At 31.3% G+C, this 17,475-nt stretch overlaps 1 protein-coding gene and 1 long non-coding RNA gene across 3 annotated transcripts; one reads left to right on the forward strand and one right to left on the reverse strand.

The window, feature by feature from the left end:
* Window positions 1-2,996: 2,996 nt before the first annotated feature.
* On the reverse strand, window positions 2,997-4,887 carry LOC133706008 (uncharacterized). Its single transcript, XR_009844379.1, has 2 exons — window positions 4,802-4,887; window positions 2,997-4,611 (listed from the first exon to the last, which is right to left on the reverse strand). It is a non-coding gene; the product is annotated as an uncharacterized LOC133706008 (long non-coding RNA).
* Window positions 4,888-11,026: 6,139 nt separating this feature from the next.
* Window positions 11,027-15,554, forward strand: LOC133705662 (nicotinate-nucleotide pyrophosphorylase [carboxylating], chloroplastic-like). Of its 2 annotated transcripts, XM_062130988.1 has the most exons (11): window positions 11,027-11,184; window positions 11,435-11,560; window positions 11,696-11,838; window positions 12,092-12,225; window positions 12,305-12,368; window positions 12,459-12,541; window positions 13,235-13,318; window positions 13,415-13,567; window positions 13,709-13,885; window positions 14,923-14,990; window positions 15,223-15,554. In XM_062130988.1, the coding sequence occupies exons 2-11, from the start codon at window positions 11,502-11,504 to the stop codon at window positions 15,317-15,319; spliced, it is 1,062 nt and encodes a 353-aa protein (XP_061986972.1). In that variant the 5' UTR covers window positions 11,027-11,184; window positions 11,435-11,501; the 3' UTR covers window positions 15,320-15,554. The 2 variants fall into 2 exon arrangements, with proteins under 2 accessions (XP_061986972.1, XP_061986973.1); XM_062130989.1 differs by lacking the exon at window positions 11,435-11,560 and having other exon boundaries at window positions 11,030-11,184.
* The last annotated feature ends 1,921 nt before the right edge of the window (window positions 15,555-17,475 follow it).

Raw genomic sequence — 17,475 nt, forward strand, 5'->3', positions numbered from 1 at the left:
TCTTCTTCTTCTTTTTCTTCTAAAGGGTCATTTAATCCTGCATCATGCATTGTTCGTTTCCTGTGATCGGATAATACTGTCAAAAACAAAACATCAACTAATTAAAAACATTTGAAGAAACACAAAATTTCTCGTGATGTTGAACCAGAAGCACTGTCACCAGTCAGCAACTGCTTTCAGAAAAGCTTTATTATTTACCTGAATAGGCCTTAATTTGGATTTGCTGAAATTAATTTACATTTGGCTTCACCCAAAAGAGAGGGTGTTCTTGTCCTCCTATCTGGATGCCATTGCTGCACTAACAAACAACCATTCATAAATCATTATTCCACCTGGGCTAACTAATTAATTAATTTGCAACTTAATTCAGAAGAAATATATCAAACCAAAAAAAATAATCGTTTAATAATACATATCATAGCAAGCTTGAGATAAGTTCGTCGATAGAAGATTCTGAACTAACACCAAGAAAACTGTAGTAGGACGGTGACCCTTGCTGCTGATCAACCCCCATCTTCACCTGCTAGCTAGCTCTCGCAACATACATAAACATGCAACTCTATCAAAATTGATTTAGCCTTTAAAAGGTCAAGGTTAGTCCTTAGAGAAGTTTCGGCTGCAAAGTGAGAAAGACCAGGGCGGTTTAATTAGAAACGATATAGTATTTTAATTTTTTAAGAATCTGGAATCATAAAAAAACTAAAATTTTAAATTTTATTTATCTAAAAAAACAAAGAAAAACTATTTTTAAAAATTTATGTTGAGTTTGAAAAATATATTTTAGAGATTCTACATAGTTTTTTAATATAAGCTTTCCACTGTTTTCTAAATAAAAGAAAAACATGGACAGTATAATTTTTTTTTCTTTTATATATAAGTACTTTTTAGCAATATAAAATATTATAATTATATTTTTTATATTTTCATATTTAGACAGTGTCATAAACTTATTTTTTATTTTAAATTTAATATAAATATTTTTTAGTTAATATATAACCTTAATTTACAGGATAATTCTTAATTAGAATGAAATCAAATTAATATTTTACAAGTAAATTAAATATAAAATATTAAAATGATAATTATAAATTATGGTTTTATGCTTTGTGTTGATTTTTTATGGACTGTTTTGATGAGATCGTAGCTGCATTGATTTTCTTTGAAACAAAGATATTGGGTTCTGACACGTTTGTTTCATACTGACCTGGAAATTTTGTAAAGGATTGCAATGTATTTGTTTGGACTGTTTGTACGGATGGAAATTGTATTCCTCTATTTATCATAGGGAAGGACGACATTGAAGGATCTTCGTCTCCGTATAGATGTGGGAGCTAGTAGGAATGGATAAAAATATGAAAGAGATATCCTCCAATTTGAGGAATCTTTGCACCTTCATTTATATATTCAAATAATTTATTATATTTATAATCTTTTAAATATGTATCTCAAATAATTTGATTTTTTCCCCTGCCTTCTTTGATTTTATTTGGCAAGTGTAAAATATTTTTACTTCATAGGTAATCATTGTTGATATTATTGAATTGGTTATATCAAGTTTTTTTTTTATGATATTAGTTATGTTGTAATCTAAATTTCGTAATGTATTTGAGATTTTTCTCTCCCTCTCATTTCTCTTCTCTTTGCTCGTTTAATTTATTTTATTTATAATTATTATTTTAAATAGCAACAAACTATAAAAATTATGTTTCTTAATCATGTAATATATATAAATTATGTTATTTTATAATTTTTTTTTCATCTGTGTTATTTCATTAATATTTTTAATTTATTATATTAATTTGAAAAAATTCCAAATTATTGACGCTGGGATCTTTCTCTTAACAATGCTGGGTCACGTCAATAATTACTTTTCCCTCCTCCATCATCCAACTAGTGTACCTGATGCATTATAAGTACGTTTATTTTTGTATTTTTAAAATATTTTTTAAAAAATTAAAATTAATTTGTTTTTTCTTTGTTTTTAATTATTTTTTTATATATTTTTAATAATTTTAATGTGCTGGTATCCAAAATAAATTAAATAAATTAAAAAAAAATTATTTTAAAAAATTAAAATTAAAAAATACTTTAAAAATTAATTATTATCACAATATCAAATATTCTTTATATATCCAAGGCGTTCTATATCAAAGATGATTCATGAACAAAATATTTTTAAAATATTAAAATAATAACATATTGAATGATGAAAAATTTATAAATTTTATAAATCACTTTTTTAGTACTCATATTCAATTCTTAAGGAATTATCTATTTCTTAATCACCTCTTATTCTATGAGTTTTATACCCCCAGATAGTTATAATAAATATTAATGCTCGAATAAACTAATGAATAATTAGTCCGTTTTATGGGGAAATATGTATATTCCTTTTTCTTCCTGGAGCTTTAATAGCTTTATCATATTTTTTAAAAGTAAATTAAAAATTAAATGGTTGAAAATCAATGTTTTTACTAGCTAGGACATGATCAAATCTACTATTATATAGTTAGCAGTATATATCTCTAACCAAATTAATGATTTTTTAAGATGAATATTCTGTCCAGCCCACTATTCGTCAAAAACCAAACAGTCTCGAAACAAATTCTTCAATATGTACTCACTGTTCATGTAAAAAAATTGATATTTAATCAGGTCCTTTCATTAACTACACCTAGGATTTCGTAGTGTTTTTTAACTAAAAACATATGAGAGCACATATGTGAAGTATCAACCCTTGACTTTTTTTGGTGGACGCATGACAAGTATTGATTAAACAATATTTGATCAAATTTAACCACTGAGAAGAAGGTTTGGAGGATGATTTTGCTCAAAATAAATATAATTAAGATTTTAATTAATTTGATTTTTTTTAATTAACATTAAAATGATCTCTTTTAAACGCCTATTAATTATGTTACATAAAATATTAAAATGCCCAAAACAAATAATGAGTGAATGATATATAAATTGATCTTAAAGAGGAGTTAAAAAAATACCAAAATTCAATCATAAAACTTTGTTCCATGTTGAAAAAATAAGAACTCTTCCTCTTCCATGATCAATACACTTATATATATATATACATGTGTGTGTGTAATCTTTGTCTCACATGGAAAAAATAAAAATGTTTTTTTCTCATGAATTCAAGATCACAAAGCAATGAACAAATACAGATCCACTAGCACAGTTAAGTCCAATCAGAACACTTCTCCATTCCTTCAAAGTCCAAACCCTAATTAAGGAATGTAAAGCCTATGTACATTGTACTATACATTACATAAAACATACTAAAATAAAAGGTTCGTAGCAACCAAAATGCGAAGGATATTAGAAAGAGATCATTAGCTGTACTAACAGATCATTACTGAAAATCATATAAAGTGATAAGTAAAAGAAGTGAGGGAACAAACCCCTGGAGGCAGTGGCGTCATAATTGCTTTCTTCTTCGAGCCTGTCTTCACCCATTCGTGCCATGTCTCACTATCTTGATCAATATTCAAGAGTCCAGGCTTAACACATTTTACTCTTTTGAAAATATTGGATAGGTGTGTAGCTAGAGAGAAAATATGTCCTATAACAAATCATAATTACTTACTTCTTTTGGTTTGAATTTGGAAAGGGATTATTTCTATTGTATTATCTAAGATCCGTCCAGCACAATAAAATACGTAAAAAATAAATTGTTAGCTAGGACTTGTTTGGATAACTAGAAAGAAATAATACCCCACAGAAACAAATTCACATAAGATGAAAAGCGGGCATGAGAGAGATCTCACCTCCATATATCTGGGTTTTCCATCTTCATCTTGATCGACACTCCAAGAACTGAGGATACTAATTTTGGTTGGAAGACGATCTTTGGCGCTTGACCCCTTTAAATTTGTTGTAGTTATTTACATCGGAGCTGCCTTCAAAACTTAACTAGGGCGGATCAAGTTCCATGCAAACACTTGCCAAATAAGCAGTCTTTTGCTTTTGCCTTACATTCGTCATGTGTTCGACCTTAAAGGTTATTATTCTGTTCGAACTATCATTTTATCATTCTTGGTTTTCCTTTTTGGATAAAAATGATTTAATTACTTTTAATTTATTTTTCTTTAGCAACCCAATTCTCAAAGCTTTTACTATATAGTTCTTGCACCGATCAGAAATTATATTGTTTTTCTCGTGATAAAGGAAAGGTAAAAAAAAAGAAACAAAAGAAGTCAGGGTGTTAGTCATGATCAATTTCGATGACCTGCAGAACTTTCTCATCAGATTTAGATCTTAATGATCAAGAAAATCGTGCTAAGAAGAAATCCATAGGATTTTGTATCCCATGGAATAGTTATATATATATGATAATAATTAATAGATTTGTTTTTGTTGCATCATGTTGGAGCTAGCAAAGAAATTCTAGCTAACTAGGGTTTTAATATGTAATCCCAAACACGCATGTTCAAGGTCGAACAGACAACGAAACAAAGACTGATCTGCAAAAGACTGATCACTTCGCAAGCATAGCATGGAATCCACTCACCCGGTTGTCAACAGAAATACACCCATCTCACCATTCTTCTTCTTGGGGAGCTGCATGGTATATATGGTACCATAAAGCACTGATCCCACCTGAAAACAGTTCTCAAATTAAATTAATAAGAAACTCATGCTCAATATCCTAAAGCTATGGCAAATTAATCAACTTAATATCATTAGAAATTAATGAAGGTCACACAAGGACCACAAAATTTGGCAACAACAGAAAAGAAGACCGCCATGCTATAACAAGACGATGATAAGAACAGAATAGAGCACACACCTGCAGCAAGGTCCCTTTGGCTGCAAATTCAAATCCATGAAGAGTTGTTGGTGCAATGTGTTATGGTGACAGGTCGATTTTTATAGAGAAAAGAAGCGCAGAATTTGCAGGGTTGAAGCGTGTGAATCGTGTCTTATTGTATATCTGCTACATTTTACACGTGAGAAGCTTTGACCAACGGATGAGACATGTTGGGAATGATGCATGTTTACTCACCCCAACAACCTAATCCCATAGTAGACGATTTTAAGAGAGAGAGAGAGACTATTTTCTTAGATAATGTTAAGTTGCGGATGAGATTACTATTTTTTTTAATTTTAAAAAATTTATAAATACATTAGAAAATACAAAATTTGATGTATATTGAATGATATTATTTTGAAATATTAATATCATGATATATTGAATGATAAAAAATTAAAAAAAATATTAAACTAATGACATATTAATTTATTCCAAGCCAATTATTGTTAACCCATAACATGAGGTATGAGACTATAATAATCTTATGAAACCCAAATCAAAACAACATAGAAAAATTAATTATAATCAACCAAATATTGAAAGCTGGAAACAATAATAAAAAACAATCAATTAAAAATTACTCAAAAAAGTTATATTTAAGCAATTGGTTTAATTTAATTCAAGATCAAAATTTCCTTTAAAAAATCTAAATTTAACAAAAAACAACAAATAAAAAACCTTGAGATAACTGGATTTATTTTTAAAATTATTAAAAAAAATATTATAGAAATAAAATAAAAAAAACAACAGAGTCCAATCACCAATTAAATCAATGTTGAAAGATGAAACTAAAAAAATATGATCTTAAGAAAATGAAAAAAAACAAATAAACTTGAGCGAATCTTCTAAACGTAGGTTAATCTCTCAAATTCACAACCCATTAAATTCTAAATCCATACTAAAAAAATTCAATTTAATGTTGAAGCATGAAATCGAAAAAAATTTGTAAATTTCAAAAGTTAAAAAATAACAATAAAAAATATAAATTTTTAGAATGATCTCAAATAAAATAAATAGCAATTAAAATAATAGGAACCAAACGTAACTTATATAAAAATTAAAAGAGGATGAAATTAAAAACAAATTTCAATTCCATAAATTAATTCAAATAAAAAAATATTAATTGAAAGAACATTGACAAAATCTGAAGGAAAAACAAATTAAAGAGATGTTATGAAATTTCAGGAGGTAATGCATGAAAATCAAGGAGGAGAGGAAAAAGTTAATCGGCACCCAACAAGAGAAAATTACGCCACACACGCCGCCTAAAAAAGTAGACCTTGTTGTGACAATTTGAAAAACACTAAGTAAGGTCGTTTTTTACCATGGTATGTCACCGCATGCGTTGCTTAAATACCATGAAACGATTTATTTGTTGGCGCATGCAACGTGTGCTTTTATTATTTTTTTTATTTTTAAAATACCGTATCACCTCTCATACACAGTTATACTACATGATTATTATAACAAAAATTAAGATTAAAATACAAATAAGTATTTGGAGGCAAGATAAATAAGTTTTGATTTTAAGAAAAATAAAATAATTTATATGTGAAAAGTGAAATTTCAAAAATACTCCTGCATCCAAGTTAAATATTTTTTGCATTTAAGAGAAATTTAGTGATTGTAGTGTGAAAAAAAAAATATGAAAAGGCAGAATTGCTTTTAATTAATTATATAGTGACCTATAACTAAAAAGATCCAATTATACCAATAGATAGTTCAATTTTGTATTATAAAATACTGATTTTATTGTTTCAATCGACGAGAATTCAAGGCATCCTCACAGTAATTTCCTCCCGGGGGTGGTTAGTTGGATTCAAATATATATATATTTAGTAAAAAATATAATTGAGGTTTATGCATAGCAAAATATATATATAAAATGTTTGGTAGTTATATAGTTACGGTTGTTAGTCAAAGTGTTTTTTATTTAAAAATACATTAAAATATTTTTTTAAAAAAAATTATTTTTGATATCAGCATATCAAAATGATCTGAAAACATAAAAAATATTAATTTAAAGTAAAAAAATATTAATTTTTTAAAAAACGTTTTGAAACGTAAAAAGAAATAAAATTTTATAAAATTCAATTACAAAAATATATAAAAGCTGAATCTAAAAATTACACGTATTTCAAACTCAATTTTTTAATACTTTCTATAATTAAAAAAAAACACAGCATGATATATTACTAAATAGCACCTCAAGCATAAAACCTGCGAGTAAACAAAGGCAGCCTACTTGCAGGGGTTGAAATAGAAGCTAAGCGAGCTAAAAGAAAGGAAGCGATCAAGGTTAGTTGTGCTCGTGTGATTCTTGAAATGCTGATAGAGTAAAATAGAGATTGATATTGTTGGTGCCCAACTCCACATGATCCCACTTTCCAATTCCAGCTACCTTCATCACCCATATTTTGCATTAAATACTTGCATGTAAAACTTAGAAAATAGTGCTTATGCTTGCTAAAATAGTGCTTATGCTTGCTTAAGGAAACAAACAGACACATGCACTATTCCACTTTCCAGCTATCACACCTATAAACGAACAACCATCCTTTCCAAAGTACGCAACAAAGTCAACCACTGCTAACGCGATCAGGACGTTCTGAGCTGGAGTTTGCAGCGAAATCAAGACTCGTTGGTTGTTCATATGTATTGGGTATCGATCATCAATCTTACTTGTAAGAGTCTGGATATGAAAATCAAGCACCCCTAAACATGTTGATATCGATTAATTGATTGATTTTCAAGATTAGATATGAGTAAGATTTGTAGGTATAGACGGGGTTCTTGAACACAAAACAGATCACACGACTGGTTTGTTGGCTAATTGAGACGCCAAGAGATAGTGTTATGCCTTGTAAGAGCAACAATTCATCAACCAAAAAAAGTGGACGAAAATAGAGGAGGAATACATGGGAGGAAGATCAAGCTGTCCTAACATAACGCAAGTTTGAATGACAACAGGTTGTTTGGATGCAAGCAGTTTGAGTGACAGATGGTTGAGTGACAGATGGTTGAGTGGCAAGCTGTTCATTCGGGTAGCAAGCAATAGATTGACAAGCAGTCCAAATAGATTGAGCTGAGGTTGTTGAATATCGGTGTGAGAGCATGAGAGTTCTCAGACAGATTTCTAAAAGTCAAGAAGTTTCTTCCTTTTTCATGAATGAAGTGAGGTTCAGGATTGTGTCACATCATCCTTAATTGGATGGTCATATTTAAATTAAAAGGAATTGAGATCTCTTTATTTTGAGTTAAAATTCTTCGACTTGCTAGCGAATACAAAAGAAAATAATGATTGGATCTTATCCGAGCCTACCAGGACAATCTTCCCAGAACATCGCAAAATACAGACAGGAGTACTATCCTTACTGCAATATAAATTTGTAGTTGTTTTATGGAAAAAAAAGTTTTAAAAAAAAGTTTAAATTTTTTTTTATTTTATTTTAATATGATATCTTTTTATATTTTTAAATTATTTTAATTTACTAATATCAAAAATATTTTTTTAAAAATAAAATTAATACATTTTCAAATAAAAAATACTTTAAAAAAAATAACTCTGTATTACAACAATTTCAAAAACCCTGAAATATATCTTCCCCATGCATCTCAAAAACAAGACACGGATAAGATAAGGTAAAACGAATGGCTAGTGGGATTGCTCGTTACACTTGGCCAATAGATTGGCCATTAATTATTATTGGCGAGGTCTTCATGCGGAGTCTATATATAAATAAATGAAAATGATATCGAATACAATTATTGTTCTATATATGAATCCGTCTTTTGTGTATAAATACTTTATTTTATTATTTATAATTGATGGGAATTTCACTATCACAAGCATATTTAATTAACAATCTTTCCCTCACTCGATCGAGTCCCTTATCCATCGAATATATATCTCCATAATTAACTAGAGAGTGATGTCATTTGTTTCGATTATAAGAGATGTTGTGCCCGGTATTTGAATGATCAGAGTATTATGGAAAGAGTTTCTCGTGTGGGAATTACGTACGTACTTTGTACATGTATATATTTTATTATATAGATTATTATACACTATTCTAAACATATAAATACAAATGTTATCATTCTTAGCATCCGTTACTATTCTTATAAATTTATGTTTCAATTATCTAAACTTGATGCTAGAAAAACTCTGAAAATAATCAAACCATAAACTCCTATATATATGATTGCATCGATCCCTCCCCTCTTCTCCACTGCACCGACAACAATCTCTGCACCGGCAGCAATTTCTCTTCTTGTTTCTGGAGCCTCCCCTGCTGCTGTCGTTGGCCATGCCTCTAGCTAGTGCTGTTTCTCTGCCTCCCATGGCTGCTATTATTTCTCACGGGGCTATTATAATTCCTCTTTCAAATACTTAGCAAGTAATCTTCTTAAAGCTATCAAACACCAAATTCTTTTAGTGGAGGATGCTGATGAAACCTGATTTACTAGTCCAACATCAGGAATGTTGCTCACAGGAATCGGCTGAAGAGGGGTAGTAGGTGCAGGCAGCGTGTGGAGAGAAATGGGGGTAGGTGGTGTTGAATTTGGTAGTAGTGTATGAGGTAAATTTGCGCTTTTTAAACTGTTTTTATTTTTAAAAAATTATTTTTAAAATTAACATATTAAAATAATTTAAAAATATTAAAAATATATTAATTTTAAAAAAAAAAAAATTTCAAAAACATTTTCCAAGTGCAGTTCTAAACATTGTTTTTAAAAACTTGTTCGAGAATGTAGTATCGGTTGTTTGTTAAAAAAATCTAAAAATATTAAAAAAATATTATTTAAAAATAAAAATAAAATAAAATATATTTAAAATTTTTCAAAAAAACTTACATCCGGAGAGTCAAACCTTTTTTTCATACTACAATCATCAATACACGATCCCTTTCAAAAAAAAAAAAAAACCTTGCAATTAAGATGTGCAGAAAAGTACTTAGGCCAAACTGAACTGGAAAGTGACTGAATTTCGCATCTGGACGTTTCAGTAGACTGTGGTGACCTTCCTTAAGTGTTGTACTGTCCTATTAATTAATATCAGTGTACTTTTGTGTACTCCAACTTCTTAACTAGCTTTTTTTTTTTTTTAGAAAAAAGTCGTAGTAATTCTTGAGTTTCTAAGAATTATTGTATTGACTATAATACGATAAGGAACACATCTTACATGCTCGAAAGGGTGTCCACAACGCATGTATTTAATTTCACGATTAGAGTTACAAAATGTACGACAATTTTGAGGACCAGATTGTAGAATGTGCGTTGAGAAAAAAAAAAGATTATCTTTGTCATAAGAATAAATTCACTAGCTAATGAGACACTACATGGCTCATCAAATATGAATATATTAATAAACATTCCATCTGAATTGTAAAGATTCAAAATAGTAGTTTGAATACATGCCCTATTTGTTTTTGCATTTTAAAAGCGTTTTAAAAAAAAATTAAAAGTTTTTTTTTTAATTTAATATTTTTTTAGTGTTTTCCGATCATTTTGATGCGGTGATGTCAAAAATTATTTTAAAAAAATAATAAATCTATCATTTATGTTTTTTCAAGTGAAAAACACTTTGAAAAGTAATAACAATTAATAACTACACTTCTAAACACACTTCTAAATTTACAACTTAGCTCACAAAAACCGTAAAAAAAGAAAAGTGACAGAGTTTTCACACTTGGAACCCAGCCAGTATTCTAAGTTTTAGTTTTGACATAGATATGATGGGAGTTTCTGCAAATACATAAGAATGGGAGGGATGCAATATTACTACTTACCATGTGTATAATCAGGAACGGAGGCAGGATTTGTAAACAAGGAGGGCCAAAATGTATAGTTTTATTGTTGGGTGGGCATTTCATAACAATACCTTTAAAAATCCTATGAGCTCAAAGGTGATTTAGGAAAAATAAATAAATAAATAAACTTCTGGGGCCACCGGGACGGGGCCACCCACTATCTATTTTTATGTAAAAAGGTGACGAAATTCAGAACACACACAGAGGTTAATAAAAGTGGAAAGAGGACATGCTTTTTACAATAAAGTTCCGACCAAGTTTAGAAAGTACAGCCCAACAACTTTAAGCTAAGTTTGAATTGGGCCAGAGCTGTAACTCTCTAGTGGACTTGGACTTGGACTTGTAAAAAACAATTAAAAAGAATTCAGAAATGGAGATAAATGTAAGAATCTTTCCTTTAATAATAAATAAAAAGGCGAAAGTGGAGGCTGCCTCTCCGATTTGTTCCTTTTCAGTTACTTGTTATATCTAGCGTTAGGAAACACCCTCCTCTCGGGACTCGGACAGGCTTTCAATCTCTCGCTACTGAAACTAGTTGCTGCAAACGTGAGTTTATTATTTGTTTTTCTTTCTTTCTGTTTTATTCTTTCACGATTCTTTGTCTTTTCTTAAAAAAAAAAAACTTTTTTGTTCTTTACTTTATCAATCACCCTTTGGCCTTCTAATTAGCATCTACCAATTCAATTTTTGGGTTTACATGGATTTTTGATGTAATACACTAATTGTTCTCTTAGAGATGAATTTTGCTTCTTAACCCCCATTTTGTTGATGTATGCATGGGTGATGCTGTATATAGGTGGAGGGTTGATGTGCATTTTTTAGTAGCCCACACACTTTGAAGAGCTCCAGGAAAAAAGACAATTATGTCTCGGATCATTTTTAGTTCTCCATCAACGCTACCTCAATTATATTCAACTTCAAGGTTTTTTTTTTTTTTTGGGCGGGGGGGGGGGGGGGGGGGCTCTTTTACTAGGAAGAAAATTACATTTTTCTTTTAACATTTTGGTGGTTTTGGACTTTGTTTTTATTATGTTTTAAGTAGTTTGAATTGTTGCAGGCGGATTGTTAAAATGTCTGTGGCTCAAACCATAAATCCTGGAGTATCTTTCCGGTCGATGGTAGTGAAACCTCCTTCACATCCTACATATGATATGAAGGGTGTTATTAAGCTGGCACTCGCTGAAGATGCTGGGGATCGAGGTTTTTGATACATCTCTTTTTGAATTTTCTTTCTTTTTTAAGTCTATCCTTGTTCTTCTCACAGACAAAATTTGAATTAGTTCAATGTTTTGTGTATTCTAGAATGTCTCTTGTGCTTATTTGAATCGTCATTTCTTTGGTTCTGATCTCTGTAGTTTTTACATACATGTTAAGTTGTTGAAAAATCCCGCGGATGGATCTTCAACTCCTTGTATAAAGATATTTCTAAAGTAATATTTGTGGTTTAATGCAGGAGATGTGACTTGTTTGGCAACAATTCCTTTTGACATGGAAGTGGAAGCCCATTTCTTGGCAAAGGAAGACGGCATCGTTGCTGGAATTTCACTTGCAGAGATGATATTTCATGAGGTTGATCCCTCTCTAAAGGTATTGATGCACTCACTTTTGTTTCTTTTATTGGTGTGGTTTGCACCCTTGATCATTCTTGACATGGACCTTAAATTAGGTAGAGTGGTCTCAGAAAGACGGAGATTATGTTCAGAAAGGACTGCAGTTTGGAAAAGTATCTGGTAAACTAGTGGAAGTTAAGAAAAAGTCCTTCGTGGTTTTTAAGTATTCATTGACAGATTATTATCACATCTTTATTTCTTTGAATGCAGGACAAGCACACAATATTGTTGTTGCTGAAAGAGTGGTGCTCAATTTTATGCAGCGGATGAGCGGAATAGCAACTCTGACTAAGGTGTCTTTTTTCCTAGAATTTGGAAATAGAATCAAGTAATATGGTGACGATACTTGCATTTTCATTTTTATTTTCACAAGGGTCTGTGGCCATATTGTAGCACATAACAAGAGATGGAAATCACTAAAATGTTTTGCATCCTGTCTAAACCCATATGTTATGGGTTGGAAGTACAATATGACAGTGGTGATTCATGCAAGTGCTCCAAAAAATTAAAACAAATGATTTTGTTGTGAGAATCACTCCATTCATGCTGTCACTACTGCATGTTTCAAACTGTTGGTTATATTTTGTTAACATCACCACCATGCTTTTTTGCACAGATGTATGAATAGAACATCTGAACATGGTTGGTAATATTTTGTGATGGATATCAATGTACATTGAATGAAGTGTTTTTGGTCCCATGGTCGGTTTTCAGAACAGGGGTAACTATTCCCCTTTCCCTTAATCCTTCTCCTTGAATTGTAAGTTGGGATTTGATCCTAGATCTTTTGAGACTATGACTGTGGATTTACCAAGCGCCACACGTGAATAAGTTACACTTCTTTTAACCAGTATATCTTATATGGAATCCAATGTGGGTTTTGCATAGGCAGTTAACTGAATTTCAATCATGCACACCTGGAAAACTGGTTTTATTATGTTTGTCGCCATGTGCAAAAGAGCTTATATTGTTTGTGTGTCCTGCAGACAATGGCTGATGCGGCCCGCCCAGCTTGCATTTTAGAGACACGAAAAACGGCTCCAGGTTTACGTTTGGTTGATAAGTGGGCGGTGTGGTTCACTTCCTTTCTTGTGCTCTATAGTGATAACCTTTCCATTGACTTTGTGTATAATTTTTTCTTGACTTGTTACATTCTCTTGTTTTAGGTTCTAATTGGTGGAGGGCGAAATCACAGAATGGGTTTGTTTGATATGGTTATGATAAAAGATAATCATATATCAATAGCTGGAGGTATCATAAATGCCATCAAATCTGTTGATCAGTATTTAGAGCAACAAAACCTTCAAATGGAGGTTGAGGTAGTTTTTTCACATTTTAAAGTCTTCTTACAGATTCTAAAGTATTGGAATGGTTTGGTAGTCGGGTGGAAATTAATCTGCTAAATTTTGTCTGTGTTTCTTGCTGAATCTTGTCAGTCTTGATTTTTCTTCTTCCAAAAGGTTGAAACCAGGACTCTTGAGGAAGTAGATGAGGTGCTACGTTATACATCTCAAACAAAGTCATCCTTGACCCGGATAATGCTAGATAATATGGTTATACCACTACCAAATGGGGATGTTGATGTATCTATGCTTAAAGATGCTGTGGAAATGATCAACGGGAGATTTGAGACTGAGGTAGCTCTTATAATCAGCTGTCCTTTATTTTCCTTCTCAATTTGTGTTATTTCAGTTTACCAGTCTGATATATCAATCATATCTACTTTCCTGGTACTTATTTGTATCTTGATAATGTCCCTATTGTTTCATGGGACACTTCTATAAATTTGACAGTTGAGGATACATCTCTTCTATCTTTGTTCAATGGTCATGTAGAAAGCTATGCAAAAACTTGCCATCATATATATGAAAGATACATATGTGATGGAGAATGAAGGCAACAATGGGAGTTGGTTTTTATTATTGAGGAGTTTTAATATGTTGTATGATTATTCTAGATTTTATTACTTGGGAATGTTAGTATTTATTATTTGGAAGTTAAATTAGGATTTTAGCATTCTTATGAATTAAGACTTATTAGGTTTTTCTATTTTGTCTGGTTTGGTACGTGCAAATAAGAACCTAGACATTAGTTATGAGATTGTTGAATAAATAAACTAGAGTTTTCTTCAAGATTGATTTTGTGTCTCTTGCATTGCTTTCTCCAAAATCGAGTGTCTCTCTTGTTGGTGATTTTGTTCTTCTATCCGCATCAATTCTCATGTATTGTTGATTTTCTTCATCTTGTCTTGCATCATAGGATTTTTTGTAATAATCATTTTGCTTTGGATGGGTCCCATGAATGATCAAGCATGCTATATTTATATAATTAGACATCATAAATTAAAAGTGCTCGCATATATAGCCAGTGTCCTAATCACCTGAATTTCACGAACTGCTATCCTGAAGTCCTTGCCTGTGTGAAATAATACTCTTTATCGAGGATCTTTTTCATGAGCTTGCGATGCAATCTCTCTTCTTTATCCTGCCATTTCAAATCTATTTAACAGCATATTACCATGTTATCTTCAACTTGTTTTTGTGTTGCCAAGTGTGATTTACTCCATTATTTATCTATTCTTGAGCATATGTTAAGTGTATGAGTTTTATGTTTAGATGGGATATGGAGCTTATTTTGCATTCTTGTTGACGGTGAAACTGTATCATGATAACAGGCATCGGGCAATGTTACTCTTGAAACTGTACACAAAATTGGACAGACTGGGGTAACCTACATTTCCAGGTAATTTTTCAATCTAATTACGGTAGTATCTTTCTTTCCCTCTTGTCTAAAGTTTTGTTTTTTGATTCAAACACGACAAGGTGGGATCTGACTGGGATGCTGCTTCACTTTATCTGAATAAGTAGTTGCTATTGATCGGCATTTGTATAGATAAAAGAAGGAATCACCTACTAGATGCAGGATTAGCTGCTTGGTAGAAAAATTGTTTGATTTGGCCCCTTGAATTTTGCAGTGGTGCACTGACACATTCTGTAAAAGCACTTGACATCTCCCTCAAAATTGATACGGAGTTGGCACTTCAGGTTGGAAGGCGCACTAAACGAGCATGATTTTCTTTGCAATTATTCCACACTGGTAAATTTGGTTTCATCCATGATACAAAAGGAATGAGCCCCGCTCCCTAAGGCGTTGTAGAAGAACCTCGCTTCATGGACAATATCATGCTACAGTAGAGGGGTTTTTTTTTGTGGGAAATGTACTATACATTTTCAAATATTCTGTTAAATATGCTGTTAAATATTCAAATATTCAAAAATAAAAGGATGCATGGGGTCTGTTCTTCCATTATTGTACTATACACTCAACCACTCTAGAGAATTGACATTTGAAGCTACATTTTCTTGTACATCGCGCGACACCCTCTTGCTTTCATGATGGAATACCATTTAAGAAAATTCGTAAATGGGATGGTGTAAAGTCGATTTAAGGTTGATATGTATGGGGATTATTCCCAACCTTTTCTTGATAAAGTCCAGCGCAAAAAAGTCAGGTTTTACTGGCATGTGTTGCTGATGCTGGAATGCAGTAACCCCCTTGTTCAGACTTAACTTCGTTCTAAGGATTAAGTTTTTGACTTTGATCTAAAATTGTCAATGGTTAGACAGTAGCCTGCCTTTTTCTTACTTTATTGTTCTATTCTATCTAGTGGGGTGTCATTGTCACAGTAACAGTATCCCCAGCTGATAAACCTAAGATGGATTATCAAGTTTTTTACCAGTAAATTGAAACTCCCATTCTATACAGTTTCATCCCGAAGATGTAACTATTCATATTTCCATGGAAATAACTTGATCGAGCTGAATCTGTAGAAGCCCCCCCCCCCCCCTCTCTGTTATTTTTTATTCCTTAATCCAGGAAGGTCGCCAGTAGAAAAATAATAATAATCTTTGTCTCCCCATCAACACTCCTGCAGGAAGATTCATCATCATAAATTTAAAATTCAAAAATCAGATTAATATTAAGGGCATGTTTGAGAGTTTAGTAGATGTTTTTTATAGTGTTTTTCGTTTAAAAAAATATAAAAATAATAATTTTATTTTTATTTTTAACATTAGCTTATCAAAACAATAAAAAAATAAAAAAAAATACAATTCAAAGCTTAAAAAAATTAAGACTTTTAAAAAATACAATTAAACCACAAACTAGAAGCATCTCAAGGCCGAGACCCATCATTACCACAATGCAACATTTGTATTGTTGTGTAACAAAAAATGTGATATATTCTTCATAAAAGAAGAAAATAAAAGGAATAAAGAAGAAAGAAATACTAATATCGCTGTGAATTGTTATAATATACCGAAGTTTTCACGTAGTAAAATTGCTTCTTCAAGAATTATAAGATTGTGCATGTATCATTTTCTTTTTTCCCTCTTCCTCTTCTTTCTTTTTTCTTCTTTCGCCATATATATTTCTGTTCCATTCAAGGAGCAGTGCTTATATAAAATAACAAATAAATAAAAAAGACAGTAAATAGAGTCAGCATATCCCTTTGTGTGGAAGAAAGTTAACAGACACCTGTATCAAATTCGAGTTTTATAGTTACTAATATGATGGTTATTGAAAATTTATATAATTTTTAACTTTAGAACTTGTGAGATTAATTGAAGTACACGTAAATTAACCCGAACATTTATATTAATAAATAAATAAAAAAGTTGACACACATCCACTGATTCTCAGACCCAATAGGCCATACCACTGCAAACCATGGCTGTTGGGACTATATAAAGTTTTTTGATTTGAGATATTTTATCCTATAGATTTCAACTGGTGCAAATATAACATAGAAAACTGGCACAAAAAATAAGAGCATGTAATTTGTAATTAAATGCACAAGTATCCTTTGAATTTGAATATTATACACAGCGTTTCGCGTGATTTCTTTGAATGCTAACACTAATATATAGCTAATTTAATGCAACGTGATGTGGAAAATGTGAGGTTGAGGGCTCGACTAATCAAATAAGCTTTCGTGTGGTGTGATATTTAAATCTTACATGGGACAGTGTACGACATTAAAGCAGTAATTTATTGTGAAAGAAGACAGAACTCTGCTGAGGTTTATATTTATTTATACCCGCCATCTTTGAAAACCGATGAAAAATGGCTTCTGCACGCCTTTTTCCTTCCACCAGTGCTCGCTAGCAGTCGCAGGCGCCGGCATTGAAAACGATTCCTTTTGGATAATAATTCAACTAATTTTGTT

The sequence above is a fragment of the Populus nigra genome, chromosome 10, assembly GCF_951802175.1.
Source record: "Populus nigra chromosome 10, ddPopNigr1.1, whole genome shotgun sequence".
Taxonomy (NCBI): domain Eukaryota; kingdom Viridiplantae; phylum Streptophyta; class Magnoliopsida; order Malpighiales; family Salicaceae; genus Populus; species Populus nigra.